The 21,529-nt window shown below is 37.5% G+C and overlaps 5 protein-coding genes and 1 pseudogene across 9 annotated transcripts; 5 read left to right on the forward strand and 1 right to left on the reverse strand.

Moving 5' to 3' along the window:
• Nucleotides 1–901: 901 nt before the first annotated feature.
• On the forward strand, nucleotides 902–3,647 carry LOC137714210 (selT-like protein). Of its 2 annotated transcripts, XM_088691508.1 has the most exons (4): nucleotides 905–1,183; nucleotides 1,294–1,367; nucleotides 2,173–2,379; nucleotides 2,467–3,647. In XM_088691508.1, exons 1-3 carry the CDS (start codon nucleotides 1,001–1,003, stop codon nucleotides 2,336–2,338), a joined length of 423 nt encoding a protein of 140 aa, XP_088547634.1. In that variant the 5' UTR covers nucleotides 905–1,000; the 3' UTR covers nucleotides 2,339–2,379; nucleotides 2,467–3,647. The 2 variants fall into 2 exon arrangements, with proteins under 2 accessions (XP_068309579.2, XP_088547634.1); XM_068453478.2 differs by lacking the exons at nucleotides 2,173–2,379; nucleotides 2,467–3,647 and adding an exon at nucleotides 1,659–2,166 and having other exon boundaries at nucleotides 902–1,183.
• On the forward strand, nucleotides 2,714–7,421 carry LOC148698224 (disease resistance protein RGA2-like; annotated as a pseudogene).
• A 70-nt stretch (nucleotides 7,422–7,491) lies between these two features.
• On the forward strand, nucleotides 7,492–15,815 carry LOC148698225 (putative disease resistance protein RGA1). Of its 3 annotated transcripts, XM_088691501.1 has the most exons (6): nucleotides 8,330–9,222; nucleotides 9,333–9,425; nucleotides 9,648–9,770; nucleotides 11,767–14,680; nucleotides 14,773–14,942; nucleotides 15,392–15,815. In XM_088691501.1, the coding sequence occupies exons 4-5, from the start codon at nucleotides 12,783–12,785 to the stop codon at nucleotides 14,774–14,776; spliced, it is 1,902 nt and encodes a 633-aa protein (XP_088547627.1). In that variant the 5' UTR covers nucleotides 8,330–9,222; nucleotides 9,333–9,425; nucleotides 9,648–9,770; nucleotides 11,767–12,782; the 3' UTR covers nucleotides 14,777–14,942; nucleotides 15,392–15,815. The 3 variants fall into 3 exon arrangements, with proteins under 3 accessions (XP_088547628.1, XP_088547627.1, XP_088547626.1); XM_088691502.1 differs by lacking the exons at nucleotides 8,330–9,222; nucleotides 9,333–9,425 and adding an exon at nucleotides 7,492–7,803; XM_088691500.1 differs by lacking the exons at nucleotides 8,330–9,222; nucleotides 9,333–9,425; nucleotides 9,648–9,770 and having other exon boundaries at nucleotides 10,971–14,680; nucleotides 15,387–15,815.
• LOC148698226 (putative disease resistance protein RGA4) lies at nucleotides 11,736–12,770 on the forward strand. The gene has a single exon (XM_088690406.1). It carries the CDS (start codon nucleotides 11,736–11,738, stop codon nucleotides 12,768–12,770), a length of 1,035 nt encoding a protein of 344 aa, XP_088546532.1.
• A 717-nt stretch (nucleotides 15,816–16,532) lies between the features above and the next one.
• Nucleotides 16,533–18,103, forward strand: LOC137714872 (selT-like protein). Of its 2 annotated transcripts, none has more exons than XM_068454030.2 (4): nucleotides 16,533–16,747; nucleotides 16,858–16,931; nucleotides 17,222–17,540; nucleotides 17,699–18,103. In XM_068454030.2, exons 1-4 carry the CDS (start codon nucleotides 16,628–16,630, stop codon nucleotides 17,807–17,809), a joined length of 624 nt encoding a protein of 207 aa, XP_068310131.2. In that variant the 5' UTR covers nucleotides 16,533–16,627; the 3' UTR covers nucleotides 17,810–18,103. The 2 variants fall into 2 exon arrangements, with proteins under 2 accessions (XP_068310131.2, XP_068310132.2); XM_068454031.2 differs by having other exon boundaries at nucleotides 16,539–16,747; nucleotides 16,858–16,925.
• A 355-nt stretch (nucleotides 18,104–18,458) lies between these two features.
• Nucleotides 18,459–21,150, reverse strand: LOC148698227 (internal alternative NAD(P)H-ubiquinone oxidoreductase A1, mitochondrial-like). The gene is made up of 7 exons (XM_088691506.1): nucleotides 20,901–21,150; nucleotides 20,645–20,805; nucleotides 20,433–20,498; nucleotides 20,031–20,194; nucleotides 19,531–19,645; nucleotides 19,131–19,310; nucleotides 18,459–19,048 (listed from the first exon to the last, which is right to left on the reverse strand). Exons 1-7 carry the CDS (start codon nucleotides 21,133–21,135, stop codon nucleotides 18,896–18,898), a joined length of 1,074 nt encoding a protein of 357 aa, XP_088547632.1. The 5' UTR covers nucleotides 21,136–21,150; the 3' UTR covers nucleotides 18,459–18,895.
• Between the last annotated feature and the right edge of the window lie 379 nt (nucleotides 21,151–21,529).

Here is a 21,529-nt window from a genome sequence, read left to right on the forward strand (position 1 = left end):
AGGTTTTCTAAAAAAAAAAAAAAAAAAAAAAAAAATGTAATTTTGACTTTGTATGGACGAACGTTCTTAACAACTTAAGTTATGTTGTATTTATCGTTCTATCTACGAAGAGTTTATCGGTTTTTTCTCTTTGCTATCAATGGATGTCATGCTCTTCGTCCTCCTTTCTTTTTATTTAATTTTTTTTCTTCAGTATATAGTTTTAGGGTTAAATTCTCTATTATATCAAATCAAATGTAACTTGTAAAAGGTTTAATTTTGGTCGATTTGTAAACTTGTTTGGGTATCCAAACCAATGTATTTTTTTATTTGTTAGGCAAGCGATTTTGTTTAATGAATAAATACTCTTAATCAATTGAATTTCAAGCTTCTCACATATCAAAATTTCTTCATAAAATTTCTATATAATTCTCCAAAGAAAGCGATTGTCTAGCAAAACACATGTAACTCAAGTAAGTAAGAGCGTTTACTTTTAAGGAGGTAATTTTCACTCTTTTTAGATTTATGCACCTTTCTTTATTTTTGGTCGTCGGATTGAATAAATCAATCGAAATCAACGGACTGAATTAAATAAAGGAAAACTAATGAAAAATGCATGAAAACTTTGAGTTTTAATGATAAAGACAAAATAAAGGGTAAAGTGAATAGTACCAAGATTGATTTTTAGTGTAAAAATGTGATTTTTCTTTAAAGTGAATAGTATCGTAGACTTTTCGTTAAAACTCCCGTTAAATAAAGATGTGTGAAGCTGCAAACGGTGTGTGTTTATCTCCCCCTCTATTGTTCATATTCGTCTAAAATGAGAAAAATGACTATCAATGTGCTAGTTATGGGCCAGAAGCCCAAATTTATTTGGGTTACATAGAAGGAACTGAGCCCAAAGTCTCCTTGAGGTCCAAAGAATATTATCTGCTAACTACCAATAGAGTCAAGGCAACCTTCGTCTCCTACTCTCTCTCTCTCTCTGCGTCTATCTCTACAGTTTCTGTTGATTGCATCAATGGATCGAGCACAGCTTGTTCTGCTAGGGCTTCCGCTCTTCCTCTTCTGCACCGACCTCCTAAACTTCTTCACTCCGCCCCCTCCTCCGCCCCACAAGCCTCCCCACCACCACCATCCCCACCTCCAACACCAACACCAACCTCCTCCAGTCGCCAAAGAAACCCTAGAGTTTCCGTCACAGGTATTTCAGTTTGAATTCCTCTTAAATTCCCAATCTTTGTTGCAATTGATTGCATATTTTTATTGTATTCTAATTCCCGTCTGTAATTCTTTGGTTTTATCGGATTTCAGAAACCAAGCGCTTTCGGTGCCATCGGCGTCGGCAGCACGGTCAAGATTAGCTTCTGCACTTCTTGCTCTTACAAGTAATTCTCTTGTTTCTTTTGTGATTTCTTGAATTGGGGTTTTAATTTTATGTCGAATTATGATGTGGGATAATAGAAGATCAACTTGAACAGCTATTCATTTGAAATTGAATTGTTTTTCGGATCCTGGGGTTTATCAGTTAACCTGTAAAATCCTCTTGATTTATCTGTTAGCTCCGAATTAGTGCTCCGAGAAATATGTGGTTTTCTACTTATTTTGCTCTGAACATGTTAGATTGGATCATCGGGGTTGGGCTATATTTACTTATCGAAAGAATTTGCATTTGGTAGGGGAAATGCGGTAACAATGACGAAGATGTTGGAGGCTTCTTTTCCTGGAATCCATGTTGAACTTTCGAACTATCCCCCACCCCTTCCAAAGCGTTTGGTCAGCAAGCTGGTTCCGGTTGCTCAAGTTGGAGTTTTTGGGATTATAATGGCGGGCGAGGGCCTCATCTTTAAAATTCAAAAAAAAAAAAAAAAAAAAAAAAACTGGCCTTGGGCCCCTGTCTGGGGAAGAAGAGGAGTAGGCCAAGGGATTTTTGGGCCGTGGAATCGGACCAAGCTGCGGCCCGCTGGCTGCTTTTGCTTTTTTTTTTTGGGCCATGAGGCCTGATACCTTTTTTCTTTTTCTTTTTTGTTTTTTTTTTTTGCTTAAGGGCCTGGGCGTGTCCTAGAGGAGAGAGAGAGAGAGACTGAGAACTGCTTGGGCCGTGAGGCCTGTTGTGCCGCACCCTTTTTTTTTTTTTTTTTCTTTCTTTCTTTTCAAGTAGCTGTCTAATGAATTTTCCTTGCATCTTTGAAGAATTTCTTCAAGCATGTCTTCCTTAAGTCATAGAAACGATGATGGTGTGCCGCCATTGAAGGAGTTGGGCAACTACGGTCTTGCCATAGGCTTTTTGATCATTCAAGCAAGGGAGATCATGACTGGCCAGGGAGACTTTGGAGATAAGTGGAGAATGAGAGTCTGATTCTTCCCCCAAGCTACGTGTTCCAACGATCTTCATATCCGGTAAGTAGGCTGCTTAAACTCTCGACTGCTTTGTATTTGTGCTAAGCTGCTCTCTAATTTTCTGATTGTCTCCGGCTGCTTTGGTAGATTTGGAGTTTAGCTCAACTCTTAAGACTTCTCCAGACATGAAGAAAGTGCATGTCGCACTGGGTATCCCTTCGAGTACCGTGAGTGGCGTTGGCTGCTTAGTCCTTTTCGTAGGGAGAAAGGTGGGCTGCTTCCAAGGGAGGAGATAAAGCGGATCGAGGCAAAAGCATTAGCTTGTTTGATCGCCATCGTAGAGCCTGCTGTAAGTGAAGGTGGGAAAAAGAGACATTCCACGCCTGCTTAAGAGATGTTAGCTGATAAAAAGCCAAAGACTTTTTCCGCTACTCGCGAGGGTTCGCCAGCTGCCCCCAAGCTTATGATTGACTTGACTTCTCCCAAGGGTGAGAATGATAAGGCTGCTAGATCCATGATGACGACGTCTGTCGTTCCAAAGGTGGCTAGTTCGATTGCTGATAGGATTGCTCAGCGTAGAAGTTCCTCCGATTCAAGTAAAGTATGAAAGTGCAAAAAAGGAGAGTGGGTGTTACATACCTCAGATTCAAGACCTTGAGCGTGCCGTCTCTGAGCTCGGCTCAGCTACTTACGCAAAGGATGAAGAATTGATCGCTGCTTACAACCAAGTGATCCACTTCAAGAAGGTTTTTGATAGGCTTAAGCCTCAAGTGTTGGAACTCCAAAGTGCTTTGAAAATCAACGACAATCTGAAGAAAGAAATGGAGGAGCTGCAGCGGGTCCATGGTTGTCTGCTTGAGGAGAATAAGCAGTTGAAGGGTGAGAAGTCTGAGTTCGAGGCTTCGCTTACTGAGAGTCAAGTTGATTTCTACAAGTTGGGTTATGTGGACCATCTCTTTGGGCAGCCGTCTGACTTTGAGCTTTCTGGTAAAGACTTTGAGACATTCTATATTTCTCTGGAAGACTTGCTCGCCTTTACTTTTGAGTCTTCTATTGGTGAAGTAGTCGAAGAAGTTGGTGCCCAGGTTGGGGCAGTTGAGGGTAAAGTGGCGGATGGTGCCACTGCTTAGAGTGTTACGGCTGTTGAAGGTATGGCGACCGAGTTGTCGTGGGATGTCCAAGCTGCTGAAGAGTAGTCTTCTAGGTAGCCTTTGAGATTTTCTTTGTTTTCCTTGTTGTTTTTGCTTTGCTTGAACTCCTTCGATCTTTGATAGTTGTTTATCAATTTTGTTAGAAAATTTAATAAAATTGTTTCCTTCACTTTTCTCCATCTTCGCTTTTTTTGTTCATGCCCTAACCTTTAAACTTTATAGACCAGTGGCAGGCGTACTACTTTTTTATAAGCAGACAGGCCCGTGTAGCCTATGCAGCCATAGGTGTTGGTGTAGAACTTTGCAAAGTTGTTAGCCATAGGGATGGCGGCCGGACGCCTTACTTATAGAAGCAGACAAGTCCGCATAACCACTAGGCTGTTAACCTTGGCTTTCTTCAATTCCGTAGGTTGCGTAGCAGTTATCACAACATTTTAGGACTTGGTGTAGGTTGTTCTTTGTCCTTGATGATGTGTGGACCCAAGACCGTAAAAAGTGGGAACAATTAGAGGTAGCATTGATCCAAAATGGTGCTAAAGGCAATAGAATATTGGTGACCACAAGAAAACATGAGGTTGCCGATATGATGAGAGCAACAAGTCACATGATCAGTATGGGAGAATTGAGTGAACAATCTTGTTTGTCAATCTTCAATCACATGGCCTTTTATGATAGGGAAGTAGATGAGTCTAAGAAGTTTGAAGATATTAGTCAGGAAATTGTAAAGAAGTGTAAAGGTCTGCCTCTTGCTGTAAAGACTTTAGGTAGTTTGTAAATGGTGCCTATTATATTGTGCTGTTTTTCCTAAAGATTATGAGTTTGACAGAGATCGTTTGATTAATCTCTGGATGGCACAAGATTATCTTAATTTGAAAGGGAATAAAGATAAGGGAATGATTGGTTAAACATATTTTGATAACTTAGTAGCACATTCTTTTTTTCAATATTTTGAGAAAGATCGTGGCAATGGTAAGGTTATAGGTTGCAAAATGCATGATATTGTGCATGACTTTCTGCAATTTCTCACCAAGAATGAATGCTTGATTATTGAGAGTAAGAGCTGATGAGTCGATATTACATTATATATTTTACCCTTATCTTAGTATTAATTTATTGGTTATTTTGTGAGATTTTTGATACTTTGGATTATAATTTTCAATGTAGGACATTCGATTTCCTCTTGAGCATAAAGTGAACAAACGGATGAATTTTGGAGTGATTCCAATTGGATGATGTTTGTGTGCCTTTCAAGATGATTGTATCAAAATTCCAGATTTTTCTACCAAGCCGTTTGACTGTGGCGAATAAAAGAAGGCCAATCGCGCAACTTTCCCATATTGACATTTATGGACGTTTTGGGTATTTTGGAGGTCAAGATGACATATTTTGAGGAAGATTCCTTCTTAGGATTTGTAGGGGACGTCTCAAGCTTTAAAAAGAGACCTTTTGGGACTAAATCGGAGTTGATTTGGTTGGTCAAAAGACTAATTTTCTGAGAACTCTGAATTTTAGTTCAAATAGGAAACCTTTTATTTCCTAGTTATATTATTTTATTATGTTTCCTAATTTCATTCTAAGACTTTTTAGGGTTTTATTTTGTAGAAGTATAAATAAGGCTATTTAGCCATTAGAAATGGGGCATCAATTTGGAGAACTTTGCTAGGCTTTGACAATTTGTATTTCAAGGTGTTTTCTATCTTTTTTCTATTTCAATAAAATTCCTTTTGTTTTATGGTTGTTCGTAACTAATTTCCGTTTGCTAGGGTGAAACCTTGAGCCTTAGTATGAATATGTAGTTTTTATTTAATTGATTATGCTATTATACATGCATACTTTGAATTATTAATCAATGTGCTTTAAACTGTCTTTGTATCTTAATGATTCTTGACTATTAAGATGTTTAGATAAGTAATTAGATGCAATTCAGTTAGAATGCCACCAGGGAATTGAATATTGCTTCTTGTGATTAATAGTTGCAAGTTCACCTAGGGCGAATGCCACGTCTTAGGGGTTACATGGTTTTTCAAAAGGTTTTCACAAAGCGTAATGAGTCATGCATGTTTATTTTGATCTGAATGTCACAGACGGATTGCATGTTTGATATGTGTTCTAGCTTGAATGCCACAAGTAGAACATGTATAAAGAAAACCTAACCTTCAAAGTTGCATGGGTAATTCATAAGTAATTAGTAAATTTACATAGGATTGTTAAGGGGACGGCATAACCCTAGACATTTTACAATTTGGTTTTCAAAACGTTTTCCTTTGTTTTCTTTACTTTGCTAATTTCTTTAATCATTTTAATTAAATTCGTTTTTTTTTATTTTTAATTTCAAAATCAACCTTTTCCAATCTTTGTTTTCAAACAATTAGCTAAGAATTAGTTTAAATACATATTATTCATTCAATTCCTATGGAAAACGACCTTGCTTGAGCTACTATACTATAACTACCTTGTTCTCTTACAAGTATTTTTAAGTGTTTTTATCCTTACTTTTGCATGTGGTAAAAATACCTATCAAGGGTGCTACCAATGAAATAGCAATATTGGATGATAAGGTTCGCCATTTGACCTTAACTTCAATACCCGGAGGTCCACTTCCACCGGCTATCTCATCTTCCAATTGCGAAAATTTGTGCACACTCACAACTTTTAAATCAGAAATTGATACATAAGCTCGGATTTTATTTTGCAATTGAAATGCCTTAGGACATTAGATTTGTGTGGTGGATGGACAAATGAAAATTGGTTCGAAGAACTCCCAGAGGAGATTGGACAATTGATACATTTGAAGTATATTGATTTGTTTAATAATGATGTTTTGAAGAAATTACCGGATACTATTTGTGAATTATACAATTTGTGTACCTCCTCGCGCCTTCTTGAGTGCACGTCACTTGAAAAACTACCTTATAACATGGGAAAATTGATTAGCTTAAAACATCTTTATATTGAAGCAGGTTCTTCTCTCGAGTACTTACCAAAAGGGATTGGGAGGTTAACAAGTTTGCAGATACCGGATACTTTTGTTGTGTGTGGCAGTGACAAGGAAGAAGCATTACAATTTGAAGATCTGAGAAGCGAAAGAGGGAATCCGTTTTCTTACATAGAATCATTCATATATGTGTGGATATGGATAACATATTGATTTTTTTATATGAATTCATTTGATTCATGCTCAAGCTGAATGATGAAAAATTAGCATGTCCAGTTCTTTCGGAGGATGGATCTAGAATAATTCACCTATCCTAATTTAAAAAAAAACTTGGCCCTGTGTTAAGAGCTAAATTGGCTAAAGGGATGGGTCATAATTATTAGGGGGAGCCCGCTTGAAACTTCAGGGTAGTCTTGTCGTACAGGTTTCTGGGGATGTAAAGGTTGTGGGAGCCCGCTCGGAATAGATTGTACATGCACTACAGGCAGACAAAAAGCAGTGTAGAAATATTGAATGTCTTTCGACCGCACAAAGATTTGGAAGCTTTAGACATTCTTGGGCATACTGGGACCTCCTGGCCAATTTGGATGGCATCGTTAACTCACTTGAGAATTGTTACTATTGTAGGGTGGGAAGAGTGAATTTTTGCCTCCTTTTGGGAAATTTCCGTTCCTTGAAGTGCTAACCATGGATGGGATGCGCAATGTGAGAAAGGTTGGTGGTGAATTTTGGGGAATAGAAGATCAAACATCATTCAAATCATCGCCATCATTATTCCCAAAATTGAAGCGACTGCGCCTTCGCGGCATGGATAGAAGGCGTGGAAGGGTGGAAGAAAGAAGAATCTGAAAATACAATCATGCCATGCCTTTCTTACTTAGAAATTGCTGACTGCGATAACTTAAAGACACTGCCAGACTTCCTTAGAACGAATTGGGGAAAAGTCAGTGAAGAAGAGTGGCCCAAGATATCTCATATCCCAAACATCCGTTTTGGAATCGGGTATGAGACGGAAAGTGTATTGCATCCCGGACATAGAAATTGGCGGTCCTTGGAGGGTATTGCGGAGCGGGAATCATACTAGTTTAGAGGCGAACTGCACCAATCTCGTCCACCTCTTCAGGGAGCTACTATGCAGATATTTATCAGATTATCAATTGTCACTGCCATTATATTTGTTTTCTTATTTTTCTTATAAATCTTCAGATGATCTCCGGACACGTTTTGGTTAAAGGAGCAACGTCGATCAAGTGGTGACTCGCTAGGCATAATCTTCTTATTGTACATGATGATCATCAAGTTTAATGATTGTCCTGTGGGGTATGTTTGATGAGGAGCAACGCCGCACTTAATCCCAACATCTTCTTACTGCAATCCAAGGATTACTGATGCTGATGGGTAATTTCTTCAACTATCAAACCATGATTTGATTTAAGCTAGAGGGTTTGTCTCACTTTCTTGTATATTTTTTGTTTTCGTTTCTAGAAAAGTAAGGTTTATGTCCCCTCTTATTTTGTATGTTGTTTTTACTCCTTTTTTCTTATACTGTGAGGGGTAAGGTTTATGTCCTCTTTTTGTATGTTGTTTTTTCTCCTTTTTTATTGTACTATAAGGGGTTAGGTTTATGTCTCCCCTTCTTTCACATGTTGTTTTTTCTCCTTTTTTCTTGTACTATGAGGGGTTAGGTTTATATCCTATCCTGACTAGGTATAATTTCTTTTTTCGTTATCAATAAAATTACCCTCCTACCGTTGAGGTTTTCTAAAAAAAAAAAATGTAATTTTGACTTTGTATGCACAAGCGTTCTTAACGCTTAAGTTATGTTGTATTTATCGTTCTATCTACAAAGAGTTCATCGTTTTTTACTTTCTCTTTGCTATAAATGGATGTTATCCTCTTTGTCCTCCTTTCTTTTAATTTAATGTTTTTTTCTTCAGTTTATGGTTTTAGGGTTAAATCCTCTGTTATATCTAATCAAATGTAATTTGTAAAGGTTCAATTTTGGTCTATTTGTAAACTTGTTTGGGTATCCAAAGTTTATTTGTTATGCACGCGATTTTGTTTAAGGAATAAATACTCTTAACCAATTGAACTTCAAGCTTCTTACATATCAAAATTCCTTCATAAAATTTCTATATAATTCTCCAATGAAAGCGATTGTCTAGCAAAACTACTTGTAACTCAAGTAGGCAAGAGCTTTTACTTTAGGAAGCTAATTTTCAGTCTTTTTAGCTTCATGCACCTCTCTTTATTTTTAATCATCGAATTGAATAAATTAAACAAAATCAATAGACTAAATTAAATAAAGATGTGTGAAGCTACAAACTATCTGTGTTTATCATTTTCCCACCTTTAAATCATTATCTCCCCCACTAGTGTTCATATTCGTATAAAACGAGAAAAATGACCATCAATGTGCTAGTTATGGGCCAGAAGCCCAACTTTATTTGGGTTACAAAGATGAAACTGAGTCTCCTTGAGGTCCAAACAATATTATCTGCTACCTAGTACCTACCAGTAGAGTCTTCTTTCATTTTTTTTTTTTTTTTTTTTTTTTTGTCAAATACCTACCAGTAGAGTCAAAGCGACCATTTTTGTCTCCAACTCTCTCTCTCTCCACACTCTCTGTTGACTGCATCAATGGATCGAGCACAGCTTCTTCCGCTAGGGCTTCCGCTCTTCCTCTTCTGCACCGACCTCCTAAACCTCTCCACTCCGCCCCCTCCTCCGCCCCGCAAGCCTCCCCATCACCACCACCCCCACCTCCAACACCAACCTCCTCCAGTCGCCAAAGAAACCCTAGAGTTTCCCTCACAGGTATTTCAATCTGAATTCCTCTTAAATTCCCAATCTTTGTTGCACTTGATTGCATATTTCTATCGTATTCTAATTCCCGTCTGTAATTCTTTGGATTGGTCGGATTTCAGAAACCAAGCGGTTTCGGTGCCATCGGCGTCGTTAGCACGGTCAAGATTAGCTTCTGCACTTCTTTGGTTACTAATGAGCCTTTACGTGAATTGGTAATTGGATTGGTGGTGGGCTAATTCCAAGTGGAGGACATGAGCCCTTTTTTTTTCTGTCAAACAATAAACTTTATTAGATTAATCATATTGAATTTACGACGTTATAAAAATCCAACACCTTTATGCATGAGTATATTTCTATTTTACCTTTCTATTTTTTGTGATTTTCATCTTTTTTGTTTTAATTTTTTTTATGAACATGATGACGGCTGGCAACAGTGGCAAGTTAGAGTTGATTGCGATGGCCACTTGAAAGGTGCAATGGCTTTAGAGCTGGAAAGTGATTTGTTCGCTGAATACTTGAAGTAATGGGTCCCCGTTAATTAGTGCGAGTTGTAACTTGTAAGTATAAAGCGACTGACTTGATTGGTTTTGGTTGTTTTAGGTGGCAATTTCTTCCAAGTTTGGCAAATGTCATTATTTCCAAAATTTTCATTTGATAAAAACATCATGTAATATAAACTTATAAATAATATATTTATCAAACTATTAAAAAATATATATTAGTATGTAATATTTCAATATGCTTCTATAATGTGACGATAATTTTTTTTCATTCTCACAAATTATTGATACCATAGCCACATCACAAATTTTGTTTTTGAATTTTTTTCCTATCTAGTGTTTAAACAACTCTAATTTACAAGAATTAAAACAAATTTTGAAAGCGGCACACTTTTTGAGACAACTGATAAAATTACCATTAACAAAAGCCCTGTATTTGCAAAACAAAGATCAAAGACCATTAACAATGAATGATAAAATTACCAAATGATCAAATGCAATATAAAGACCATTAACTAAGAAGTCTTTGTTTATGTTTATCACCCACTTGCTGGCATAGGTCTTGGTTTATTAGCAATCTTAGTTGTTGCTTGAAAATGTTAACATGATCGCAAACTATGTGATTCGTTTTATTTTATTTTAAATGTTATCGTTTTTATATTAACCACTTGTTAAGGAGACTCTCTAAAAAAATCACGTCCCACATTTGTTAATATTTCAATTAATTTACTCTCTACTGCTTTGAGCTGTAAAAATCGCTTAAATTTATAAAAATAGAAATTTTCAAAATATCCTTAAATTTAACATTTCTTTCAAGGTTAAAGCGAGACAAAATTAGTATCAGAGAGTACATTTTAATACATTAAACTCAATTAATTATACTAATTGAGTTTAATGTATTATAATTGACTAATTGGAGAGATTTTTCAATATACTCGGAACACGGAATGGTACACTATGTGTCTCTATACAAGTGGTGAGATTCTTATGTTAAAAAATTAATAAAATAAAAAAGAAAATTTCATGTAAGTTATATAAGAACACGTAGTATACCAGCATGTGTTCCTAGCATATTGAAAAATCTCTCTACTAATTGAGTTTAATCTTCTCTATAAAGCCAACAAGCCCAATGAATAGTATTTTTTGGTGTCACAAGCTTCACCAAAAAGAATTAGACAAAAATGCGCATCAAACAAAAAACTTCAAAAGAAACTCAAAATAATGGCATCAAATGTGGCATGGGTATTTTCGTTTTTAATAGTTATTTTTTTGTACATTTTTTTTTTCTATATATAATTAGTAACTCACAATAGGTTATGATTAATGTGATTCAATCATTTGTTGATCAAATATTATTTTCTCTATTTTTAAACACGTTCAAAATATCTTAAGAGGCGCCAGTTATAAAAAGGTATTTCACACGCGGATAATAATGTGATTAAATTAGTTGTTAAATGACTGTGTTTTTTTGTTTTTGTTTGAACAAACGATATTATCTACACTAAGAGGAAGAGAGTGGATTAAGTCTCACAATGAGTTAGCAGTAATGTGATTCAATCAGTTGTTTATTAATTAAATATTATTTTCTTTATTCTTAATGTAAATTCTATAGAGATCGATTTTTATTGTGAATTCAGCTGCTTTAATTGGTTTATGAAGGGTTTCTTCTAACATAATTTAAAATTATTTATTTATTTTAAATATTTGACTTTTCTTTTGTCAATTTACACATATAAATACATTTAAAACGTATAAGTAACGCGTGACATACTGTAATTCAAAATATGCATTATGCATGCGCGTGTGTAGTATAATTCGAGCTGGATTCATGTATCAAGCCAGGTTGTACCCATCTAATTTTCGTTGAATTCAAATATAACTGAGTCTTGACTTGGAGTTTGCCTTGGAAATTATAAACTCGGTAGAGGAAAGGCACTTGCACAACCATCCTGCCTTTCTTCTTCATTCATACTTCCCTACTTGTTTCACTAATCCACTGTCAGTTGATTCCAAACATTAAAAATGGCTGATGCGATCGTTTCCATGCTGCTAGAGCGGTTGGCTTCAGCAACTTTTCATTACATAGAAGATGAGGTGAAAAATGTTTTGAACGTTAAGAAAGACGTTCAAGAATTCACTAGCAATCTCATAGCTATTCAAGCAGTGCTTCAGGACGCTGAGCGAAGGAAGGTGGAGGAGGAACGCGTGAGAAACTGGTTGGATAACCTCAAGGAAATATCTTACCAGATGGCAGATGTGCTGGACGAGTGGAACTATGACATTCTGAGGCAACAGGTTGAGAAGCAAGAAAGAGATGGCGCAGCTGCTCTTGTTCCTGAAAAGAAGGTCAGATTTTCTGTTTCCTCTGGTTGCTTTTGTTTTGGCCAAGTCAGTCAGGTCTTTATTCGTCATGACATTGCTGCTAGGATAAAAGAGCTGAATGAGAGTTTAACTTTGATTTATAAGCAAAGAAAAATGTATGGGTTTCACATAGAGAGAGGTACTCAACGACTTGAACAACGGATAACTTCGTCTTTCGTCGATGAATCTTACATCTTTGGACGAGAAAACGAAAAAGATGTTTTGATAACAAATTTGTTGACTGATAGTAGTGAACAAGGGAGGGGAACCCTTATCATCCCTATTGTAGGGATGGGAGGAATGGGCAAAACAACTTTGGCACAACTAGTTTATAATGATCCCAAAGTTAAAACCCATTTTGAAAAGAGAATATGGGTTTGTGTGTCAGATCCTTTTGAGGTGATTAAGATTGCCAAAGCTATTATTGGTAATGATCCCTCAAGTTCAAATGAGTTGGACTGTGTCTTGCAACACGTGTCTGAATTCATTGAGGACAAAAGGTTTCTCCTTGTCCTTGATGATGTGCGGACTCGAGACCGTAAAAAGTGGGAACAATTAGAGGCAGCATTGATTCAAAGCGGTGCTAAAGGCAGTAGAATAGTGGTGACAACAAGACAATATGAGGTTGCTGATATGATGAGAGCAACAAGTCACATGATCAGTATGGGAGAATTGAGTGAACAATTTTGTTTGTAAATCTTCAAGCACATGGCCTTTTATGGTAAGGAAGTCAACAAGTCCAATAAGTTTGAAGATATTAGTCGGGAAATTGTAAAGAAGTGTAAAGGTTTGCCTCTTGCTGTCCAAACTTTAGGTAGTCTGATGCGCAACAAGACAACACGGAGAGAATGGCAAGATGTTTTGAGCAGTGAAATGTGGGGTCTAGAAGATGTCGAGCAAGAAGTTTTCCAACCACTGTTACTAAGTTATTATGATTTGGCCCTTGAAGTTAAATGTTGCCTATTATATTGTGCTATTTTTCCTAAAGATTATCAGTTTGACAGAGATTGTTTGATTAATCTTTGGATGGCACAAGATTATCTTAATTCGAAAGGGAATAAAGATAAGGAAATGATTGGCCAAACATATTTTGATAACTTAGTAGCACGTTCTTTTTTCCAAGATTTTGAGAAAGATCGTGGCAGCGGTAAAGTTATAAGTTGCAAAATGCATGATATTGTGCATGACTTTCTCCAATTTCTCAACAAGAATGATAGCTTGATTATTGAGGGTGAGGGTGCTACCAATGAAATGGCAGTATGGGGTGATAAGGTTCGCCATTTGACCTTAGCTTCAGTACCCAGAGGTCCACTTTCACTAGCTATCTCATATTCCAATTGCAAAAACCTGCGCACACTCACAACTTTTAAATGGGTAATAACTACAATAAGCTCAGAGTTTATTTTGCAATTGAAATGTCTTAGGACATTAAATTTGAGTGGTGACTGGATAGATTGTAATTGGTTCAAAGAACTTCCAGAGGAGATTGGACAATTGATACATTTGAAGCATATTGATTTGTCTTTTAATAATGGTTTGAAGAAATTACCTGATGCTATTTGTGAATTATACAATTTGTGTACCTTGCGCCTTTTCTGTTGCTTCTCACTTGGAAAACTACCTGATAACATGGGAAGATTGATTAGCTTAAAACATCTTTATATTGAAGGATGTCCTCTCATGTACTTACCAAAAGGGATTGGGAGGTTAACAAGTTTGCAGGCACTGGATACGTTTGTTGTGTGTTGCGGTGACAAGGAAGAAGCATTACAATTTGAAGATCTGAGAACCTTGAACCTTCAGGGTAGTCTCGTCGTGGAGGTTTCTGGGGATGTAAAAGATGTGAGTGAGGTTGAGAAAGCTCAATTGTGGGATCAAAAGAAACTTTTTCATCTCGGAATAAATTGTAGTGGTATGCACTACAGGCAGACAGAAAGCAGTGTAGAAATATTGGATGTCTTACGACCGCACAAAGATTTGGAAGCTTTAGACATTCTTGGGCATACTGGGACCTCCTGGCCAATTTGGATGGCGTCGTTAAACCACTTGAAAATCGTTACCATTGTACAGTGGGATAAGTGTGAAGTTTTGCCTCCTCTTGGGAAACTTCCGTCCCTCGAAATACTAACCATAGATGGGTTGGACAGTGTGATAAAGGTTGGTGGTGAATTTTTGGGAATAGAAGATCAGACATCATTCAAACCGTCGCCAGCATTATTCCCAAAATTGAAAGAACTCCGCCTTCGCGGAATGGTTAACTGGGTAGAGTGGGAAGGCGTGGAAGGGTGGAAGAAAGAAGAATCTGAAATTACAGTCATGCCATGCCTTTCTTACTTAGAAATTTATTTCTGCCATAACTTAAAGACACTGCCAGACTTCCTTTGCAAAGTACCACTACAGAATCTTATCTTTAACAATTGTTCGAGCATCCTTGTAAGGCGTTGCAAAGAAGGCCGTGGAGAGGAGTGGCCCAAGATTTCTCATATCCCAAATATCCATTTTCTATCCGAATGGAGGACTCCAGATCAATTGACTCCTGAAAAGAGATATTGGCGGACCCTGGAGTATCTTGCAACGTATGGAACTACCAATTGTCACTTCTTCAGGTAATTGAACTATTATGTAGATATTTATGTACGAGATTATCAATTGTCGCTGCCATTATATTTGTTTTCTTATTTTTCTTTTAAATCTTCAGATGATCTCTGGACATGATTTGTTAAAGGAGCAATGTCGATCAAGTGGTGACTCGCTATCACATGATGATCATCAAGTTCAAATTGTCCTGTGGAGATATGTTTGATGAGGAGCAATGCCGCACTTAGTCCCAACATCTTACTGCAATCCGAGGATTCCTGATGCTGATGGGTAATTTCTTCAACTATCAAACCATGATTTGATTTAAGTAGGGGTGGAATTTTTTCCCGAAAATACCCGTCCCGAAATTTGACCGAAAAATGCCCGAACCGAATTTTCCGAAAAATTCAGTACCCAAAACCAAACTGATCCCAAAAGTTTCGGTTTGGGATTTGGCCATATCTTTGAAAGTGTTTGGTAATCCTGAACCGAACCGAATATTATATATATATATATATTTATTTATTTATTTATTTATTTTTAACTTATAATTAGAAATTACTTGGACCGTTATATTGGTTAAAAACTAATCCAACCGTCTATTGTGAGTTGGGTCTGCTGTATTCCTCTCACAGTCTCACTTCCTCAGACTCTCTCAGTCACTCGCTCTCAATGATTTTGCTTTAAGTATGCAGTTTGCACACCGTCGATTGATCTTTTATTTTTTTTTGGTAGTGCAGGCAATATCATTGTTTGGAGCTCAAACTCTAGAGCTCATTGCGGCTCTGCTGCTTCTGCAGAGTACTGCCAAGCCACAATATAAGTTTGTGGATTTCTTCAAAGCTAACAAACTATCATTACAGATAGAACGGATTCCACCCAATCCCAAAGTGACCTGAAAATCCCGAAACAGTTTCGGGAATCGTGAATTTCGGGAATTGAATAATTTCGGTTCGGTTTTGGAATATAAAATCCCATCCCGAAATGTTTTGGTTTTGGAATTTGGGTTGGGGGTTTCGGTCAGGATTCCGACCTGAACCAGCCCTAGATTTAAGCTAGAGGGTTTGTCTCACTTTCTTGTTTTTTTTTTTTTTTTTTCGTTTTCCCTCTTCTTTTGCATGTTGTTTTTCTCCTTTTTCCTTATACTATGAGGGGTTAGGTTTATGTCCCTCCTTCTTTTGCATATTGTTCTTCTCCTTTTTTTTTTCTTGTACTATGAGGGGTTAGGTTTATGTCCCCCCTTGATTAGGTGTCATTTTTTTTTTTGTTATCAATAAAATTTCTCTCGTAACGCCGAGGTTTTCTTAAAAAAAAATTTGACTTTGTATGCACAAGCGCTCTTAACAACGTAAGTTATGTTGTATTTATTGTTCTATCTATGAAGAGTTCATCGTTTTTTTCTTCTCTTTGCTATAAATGGATGTCATCCTCTTCGTCCTCCTTTCTTTTCATTTCTTCAGTTTATAGTTTTAGGGTTAAATTCTGTTATATCAAATCAAATGTAACTTGTAAAGGTTTAATTTTGGTCTAATTGTAAACTTGTTTGGGTATCCAAAGCAATGTTTTTTTTATTTGTTATGCGCACAATTTTGTTTAAGGAATGAATACTTTTAACCAATTGAACTTTAAGCTTCTTACATATCAAAATTTCTTCATAAAATTTCTATATAATTCTCCAAAGAAAGCGATTGTCTAGCAAGACACTGTAACTTAAGTAGGTAACAAGGTTTTACCTTTAGGGAGGTAATTTTCACTCTTTTTAGCTTCATGCACTTCTTTTTATTTTTGATCATCAAATTAGATAAATCAAACGAAATCAACGAACTGATTAAACATAGATTTGTGAAGCTACAAATGGTGTGTGTTTATCATTTTCCTACCTTTAAATCATTATCTCCCCCACTATCATTCATATTCGTCTCCAACTCTCTCTCTCTCTCTCTCTCTCTCTCTCTACGGTTTCTGTTGACTGATCAATGGATCGAGCTCAGCTTGTTCTGCTAGGGCTTCCGCTCTTCCTCTTCTGCACCGACCTCCTAAACCTCTTCACCCCGCCCCCTCCTCCCCACCACGCAGCCTCAGAGTTTCCCTCACAGGTATTTCAATCTGAATTCCTCTTAAATTCCCAGTCTTTGTTGCAATTGATTCCGTATTTTTATCCTATTCTAATTTCCGTCTTTAATTCTTTGGTTTGGTCGGATTTCAGAAACCAAGCGCTTTCGGGGCAATCGGCGTCGGCAGCACGGTCAAGATTAGCTTCTGCACTTCTTGCTCGTACGAGTAATTCTCTTGTTTCTTTTGTGATTTCTTGAATTGGGTTTTTAGTTTTATGTCGAATTATGATGTGGGATAATAGAAGATCAACTTGAACAGCTATTCATTTGAAATTGAATTGTTATTCGGATCCTGGGGTTTATCAGATAAACTGTAAAATTCTCTTGATTTATCTGTTAGCTACGAATTAGTGTACCGAGAATATGTGGGTTCCTACTTGTTTTGCACTTAACAAGTTAGATTGGATCTTCGGGGTTGGGCTATATTTACTTATCGAAAAAATTTGCATTTGGTAGGGGGGATGCGGTAACAATGACGAAGATGTTGGAGGCTGCGTTTCCTGGAATCCATGTTGAACTTTCGAACTATCCCCCGCCCCTTCCAAAGCGTGTGGTCAGCAAGCTGGTCCCGGTTGCTCAAGTTGGAGTTTTTGGGATTATAATGGCGGGCGAGCAGATTTTTCCTATGTTGGGGGTTGCGACACCTCCTGCTTGGTATTATTCTCTGCGTGCAAATAGATTTGGTACCATTGCATCCACTTGGCTTCTAGGCAATGCATTGCAGTCCTTCCTCCAGGGCACTGGTGCTTTCGAAGTTTACCTCAACGATGAATTGGTGCGCAAACCCCTTTTTCTTCTTGCTGGGAGCTAGATTATCATTTCCTTTTCGTTTAATTCCTTTTGGTGAAAGCCGCTTTTGGCCTTTTCAATAACGCTCGTCTTTGATTGATGCATACGCGTGAGTGTTAGCTTCTGTTCTCTTGTATGTTGCAGGTTTTCTCAAAGCTGAAGGAGGGAAGATTTCCGGGAGAGATTGAACTAAGAGATGCCATTGCGAGTAAGTTGGGTAGTTCAAGAATCACAGACTCGGCTTTATCGTCCTAGTCTAGTAGCTGGGTTTGTAAAGTCCAAATACTTGCGGTTGGAGTTTCAAGCTCGCGTACTGGCTCGCATACGTGCTTAGTAGGTTCAAAGGCTTCGAGCTAGCAGTTGTAATGAATTGTTTCCCATCACTGTTATACAAAGTTATGAACGATAACCTGGGCCTGCTTGCGTCCTGAGATGGTCATTGATTCGGTTTAAAATCGATTTCAACTCTATTAAGCCTGTTAATATAGTTTCATTCAGAATATTCCGTATCTAATCAAAGTATGTATTCTTCCTGGTTTGCACGTATAAGTATGTTTTTTGGGTACTTGATCGTGAACGCGCTCTAAGTTCTGCTCTGCATGCTGGAACTGCCTCGGATGAAATGGAACCTGAACGTGCATTTCAATTTTCTTGAGTTTATGGAGGTGTTTTGGATATGCACTGCATGTGTTTTCGTTTGTTCAAAACTTCTAACTCGAGGGAGATGACGGTTTACGTTTCATATCAACAAGTAGCCGAAGACGGTGGTTATATTGCCAACAGAACTGCAATGTAAACAGTTTCAGTGGTTTTTCGAGTTGTAACAGTACGTACTTGTAAAGAACTTCAACTGACACCGCAGGACGATAATACACGATAACACGATGTGATGACAATGCTGCAGTTCAAGAATGATATCCGTAAGGAAACCAAATCACATTAGTATTCATATAAACAGGCACAATATATGTCCTATAAACTATAAACAGCTAAAACATCTTGTGTAACCCCGTCGTCCGAAAGCCATATGTTCTTAGAAATGAATAGAAGTAGAGTGAATAAGAGCACCACGTCATGCACTGAACTAAACCAACTGATATGACACAAAACATGGCAATCGTTATCATATCTACATCATCTCTTAGTAATTTATTTTATTTATTTTATTTTACCGTGGTAGGGGTTCAATCGCCACCGCCACCATCAACCGTCCATTGAATCCAATCCTTAACCATCACAGCACTCACCGCCGCCCCACCGTAGTTTGGTCTCAGCCTCTGCCGCTAGCATCACCTAGTAGCAGTATTCATGCTACTAGGTTTCTTCGTTTCCTTGTCAAATCTAGATTCTGCTTATATCGCGCCCAAACACGAATGTTGTAAGCCAATTGATCGCCACATAGAATCTGTTCCTCCAGCTTATGACTCGGGTTAAATATGCCGAGCGCCAAACAAACCAACTGAAGAACCCAGCCATAGATACGCCTTTACCCGCCTGCAAATATGTGCGCTACATAAGGTCAGTTATCTTAGCTTAATGTGTAAGAGCAGAGGCTTCGAAGTGGCTTGAAATTCACCTTGCTCTGTCTGAGGTCCACAAGAGCCTTGTATCTCCCTAGAGTCGCCATGCTTCCTAAATGCTTGTACACAAATGGTTCCTCGTATTTATACTCTCTTGCAGCGTTGGCACGTCCTCCACCAGCTTTGCCAATTTTGTTCAGTAAATTGGCCAAATACTTTCCTTGCCTCTCTGCAACCTTCATATATTTAAAACAGAGATGCATAAAGATCATTTCAGTTGCCCTTTAACAGCAGACCGTTAGATCTCGAATAACTTTTAAAAAGAAAATAATTTCATTGAATTTGCCGGTTGGCTAGAACTGCACAGTATAATACTACCATTACACAAAGTTTATGGACTTTTGCACACACGGGAGATGGGATTCTATGAGAATGGATAATCGAACAAATCCTGACCTGGGCCAAGGCTGGAAGAGTTGGTTTTCCGGTACTTTCAACAAAACCACTACAGTCTCCAATTGAGTACACATCCTGCACGTCAGGAACACGCAGCCACTCGTCAACACCAATCCTGCAATTAGAGAAAAGGGTCATAAAAAATTACGCTAACAGGATATGTCATTCTAAAGCATACTAAACAATTTGGGGAACACATGGACCAAATCATACTGAAACCTTATGATATGAAAAGAAACATGACATTTAAAACAATTAAAGACAGATGGTATTGAAATGAAAGATTTGTGTTGCAGAGAAGAAAATGGAACAATATAAACTGAATTTGGGTGAAAAGTGAAGTAAAAAGTTCACCAGAAGGTACTGAAATTTATGAAAACTCATGAGGTTCTAAGATGAAGATCAGAACAATACTATACCGTAAGCTTAGATTTGTTAGAAACTCCAGTAGTTGAAAGGAGGAACAACCTCTTTTCATTAGAAACAAATTAAAGTATTACCTTCCACCAGGAGACTTTGTAAGCGGCAATGAGTTCACCAAAGGTGATGGACCAACACCGGTAGACCATACCAAAAGGCCATAAGGAACCTCTGTGCCATCATTAAGAATTATTTTCTTATCCTTGACATCCTTAACGATCCCACGGACAAGACGAACTCCTGACTGAGAGAAACAATCAAACGTGCAATGAACATACCCAGCAATTGGTGGGAAAACTGTAGCAATCAACAACTGTAGTTTGTGGGAGATAATCTCTGAGAACCACTCTTTAGTTCTTTAATACAACAGGTGGTGAAAGGATTTGAAGTTGCCATTATGTGCATAAGAACGATTCTCAGATAATATCTCACTTGACTAATAACAGGGCAATAGGTTCTGTTATGAATAAAATATCTCTTACCTTCGTCAGTTGTTTCGTAGCATAGTGCCTCAGCCGATCATCAAATGATGATAAAATCTCATTTGCCTATGAAGACAAGAATGTTACTAAGTTTCCATATAGAAATCTACTTACTCAGTTGCATGGACTGCATTTTTATCTAATAATTCTGCAAAAGATAAGACAAGGAGTATCCAACATGGTTGAATCTCGTGGCGAGGTAATGAACAAACCTCAATTAAGGTAACATGAATATAATTTTTCACATGAGCATATCTTTCCTGAACATCTCTCTGAATAAAGTCACTAAGTTCACCGCTGAACTCAACTCCCGTGGGACCACCTCCGACAACAACACAGTGTAGGAGTCTGCTTTTCTCTTCCTCTGAAACACCTGCCTCCAAACCAAAATCAAACGAAATACACAATGAGATCTCATATCATGTGATTGTTGTTCTCTAGTAATTAAATCCAAGTGCAGCAGTATACCAGGCACATCCGACAACATCAAGTTTAGGAGCAGCTTCCTACGGATTTCCTGGGCATGAGAGACTTCACGAAGAAAAATTGCATGTTCATGTACACCTTGTATGCCAAAAGTGGTTGGCATTGCTCCCAAAGCAATTATCAACTTGTCATACGCAATTTCAAACTTCCATGGCTTCAAGGGTTCAGCTCCATCAGTTACCGTCTCGCATTTCACCTTCATTTCCCAAACCAGCATTTTTGCAAGTAAGGCAATCTTTAAATCCAAATATTCTCCATCATTTTGTATATTCTCTCCACCAAAACAAAAAAAAAAAAAGCTCAAATCTTTGTAGCACTTGAATCAAATAATGAGTTAAAATTAGGGAATGTTGTTAGCACTTCAAAAATTTCATTCTACACTCCTCGTATTTTTCTTTCTAATTATAGAAAGTTCGGAGTCACAGATGAAATTTTTGAAGTGCTAATAATGATTTCCTAAAATTAAGCCACCTTCAGCTGAAAAATCATATTTTTACCAAAATTAACAACACAGAAGCTAATAATTTGTTCCACATTTTTCATTACAGTGTACAGAAAAGCAAAAGTTCAATTAAGTATTGATTACCCATTGCAAACTTTACCCAGAAAGT

Source organism: Pyrus communis, chromosome 3 (genome assembly GCF_041283825.1).
Source record: "Pyrus communis isolate YQ-2024b chromosome 3, ASM4128382v1, whole genome shotgun sequence".
Taxonomy (NCBI): Eukaryota; Viridiplantae; Streptophyta; class Magnoliopsida; order Rosales; family Rosaceae; genus Pyrus; species Pyrus communis.

Excerpts from the sequence above, each read along its gene's own strand:
- LOC137714210 (XM_068453478.2), top strand. The coding sequence starts at position 1,001 with ATGGATCGAGCACAGCTTGTTCTGCTAGGGCTTCCGCTCTTCCTCTTC. Across the intron at positions 1,184-1,293 it reads CCCTAGAGTTTCCGTCACAG|AAACCAAGCGCTTTCGGTGC; the intron begins GTATTTCAGTTT and ends ATCGGATTTCAG. Across the intron at positions 1,368-1,658 it reads TGCACTTCTTGCTCTTACAA|GGGAAATGCGGTAACAATGA; the intron begins GTAATTCTCTTG and ends TGCATTTGGTAG.
- LOC148698226 (XM_088690406.1), top strand. The coding sequence starts at position 11,736 with ATGGCTGATGCGATCGTTTCCATGCTGCTAGAGCGGTTGGCTTCAGCA.
- LOC148698225 (XM_088691502.1), top strand. The coding sequence starts at position 12,783 with ATGGCCTTTTATGGTAAGGAAGTCAACAAGTCCAATAAGTTTGAAGAT.
- LOC137714872 (XM_068454030.2), top strand. The coding sequence starts at position 16,628 with ATGGATCGAGCTCAGCTTGTTCTGCTAGGGCTTCCGCTCTTCCTCTTC. Across the intron at positions 16,748-16,857 it reads CCTCAGAGTTTCCCTCACAG|AAACCAAGCGCTTTCGGGGC; the intron begins GTATTTCAATCT and ends GTCGGATTTCAG. Across the intron at positions 17,541-17,698 it reads TTTACCTCAACGATGAATTG|GTTTTCTCAAAGCTGAAGGA; the intron begins GTGCGCAAACCC and ends TGTATGTTGCAG.
- LOC148698227 (XM_088691506.1), bottom strand. The coding sequence starts at position 21,135 with ATGCTGGTTTGGGAAATGAAGGTGAAATGCGAGACGGTAACTGATGGA. Across the intron at positions 20,499-20,644 it reads TTCATGTTACCTTAATTGAG|GCAAATGAGATTTTATCATC; the intron begins GTTTGTTCATTA and ends TTGTCTTCATAG. Across the intron at positions 19,311-19,530 it reads CTCTTCCAGCCTTGGCCCAG|GTTGCAGAGAGGCAAGGAAA; the intron begins GTCAGGATTTGT and ends AAATATATGAAG.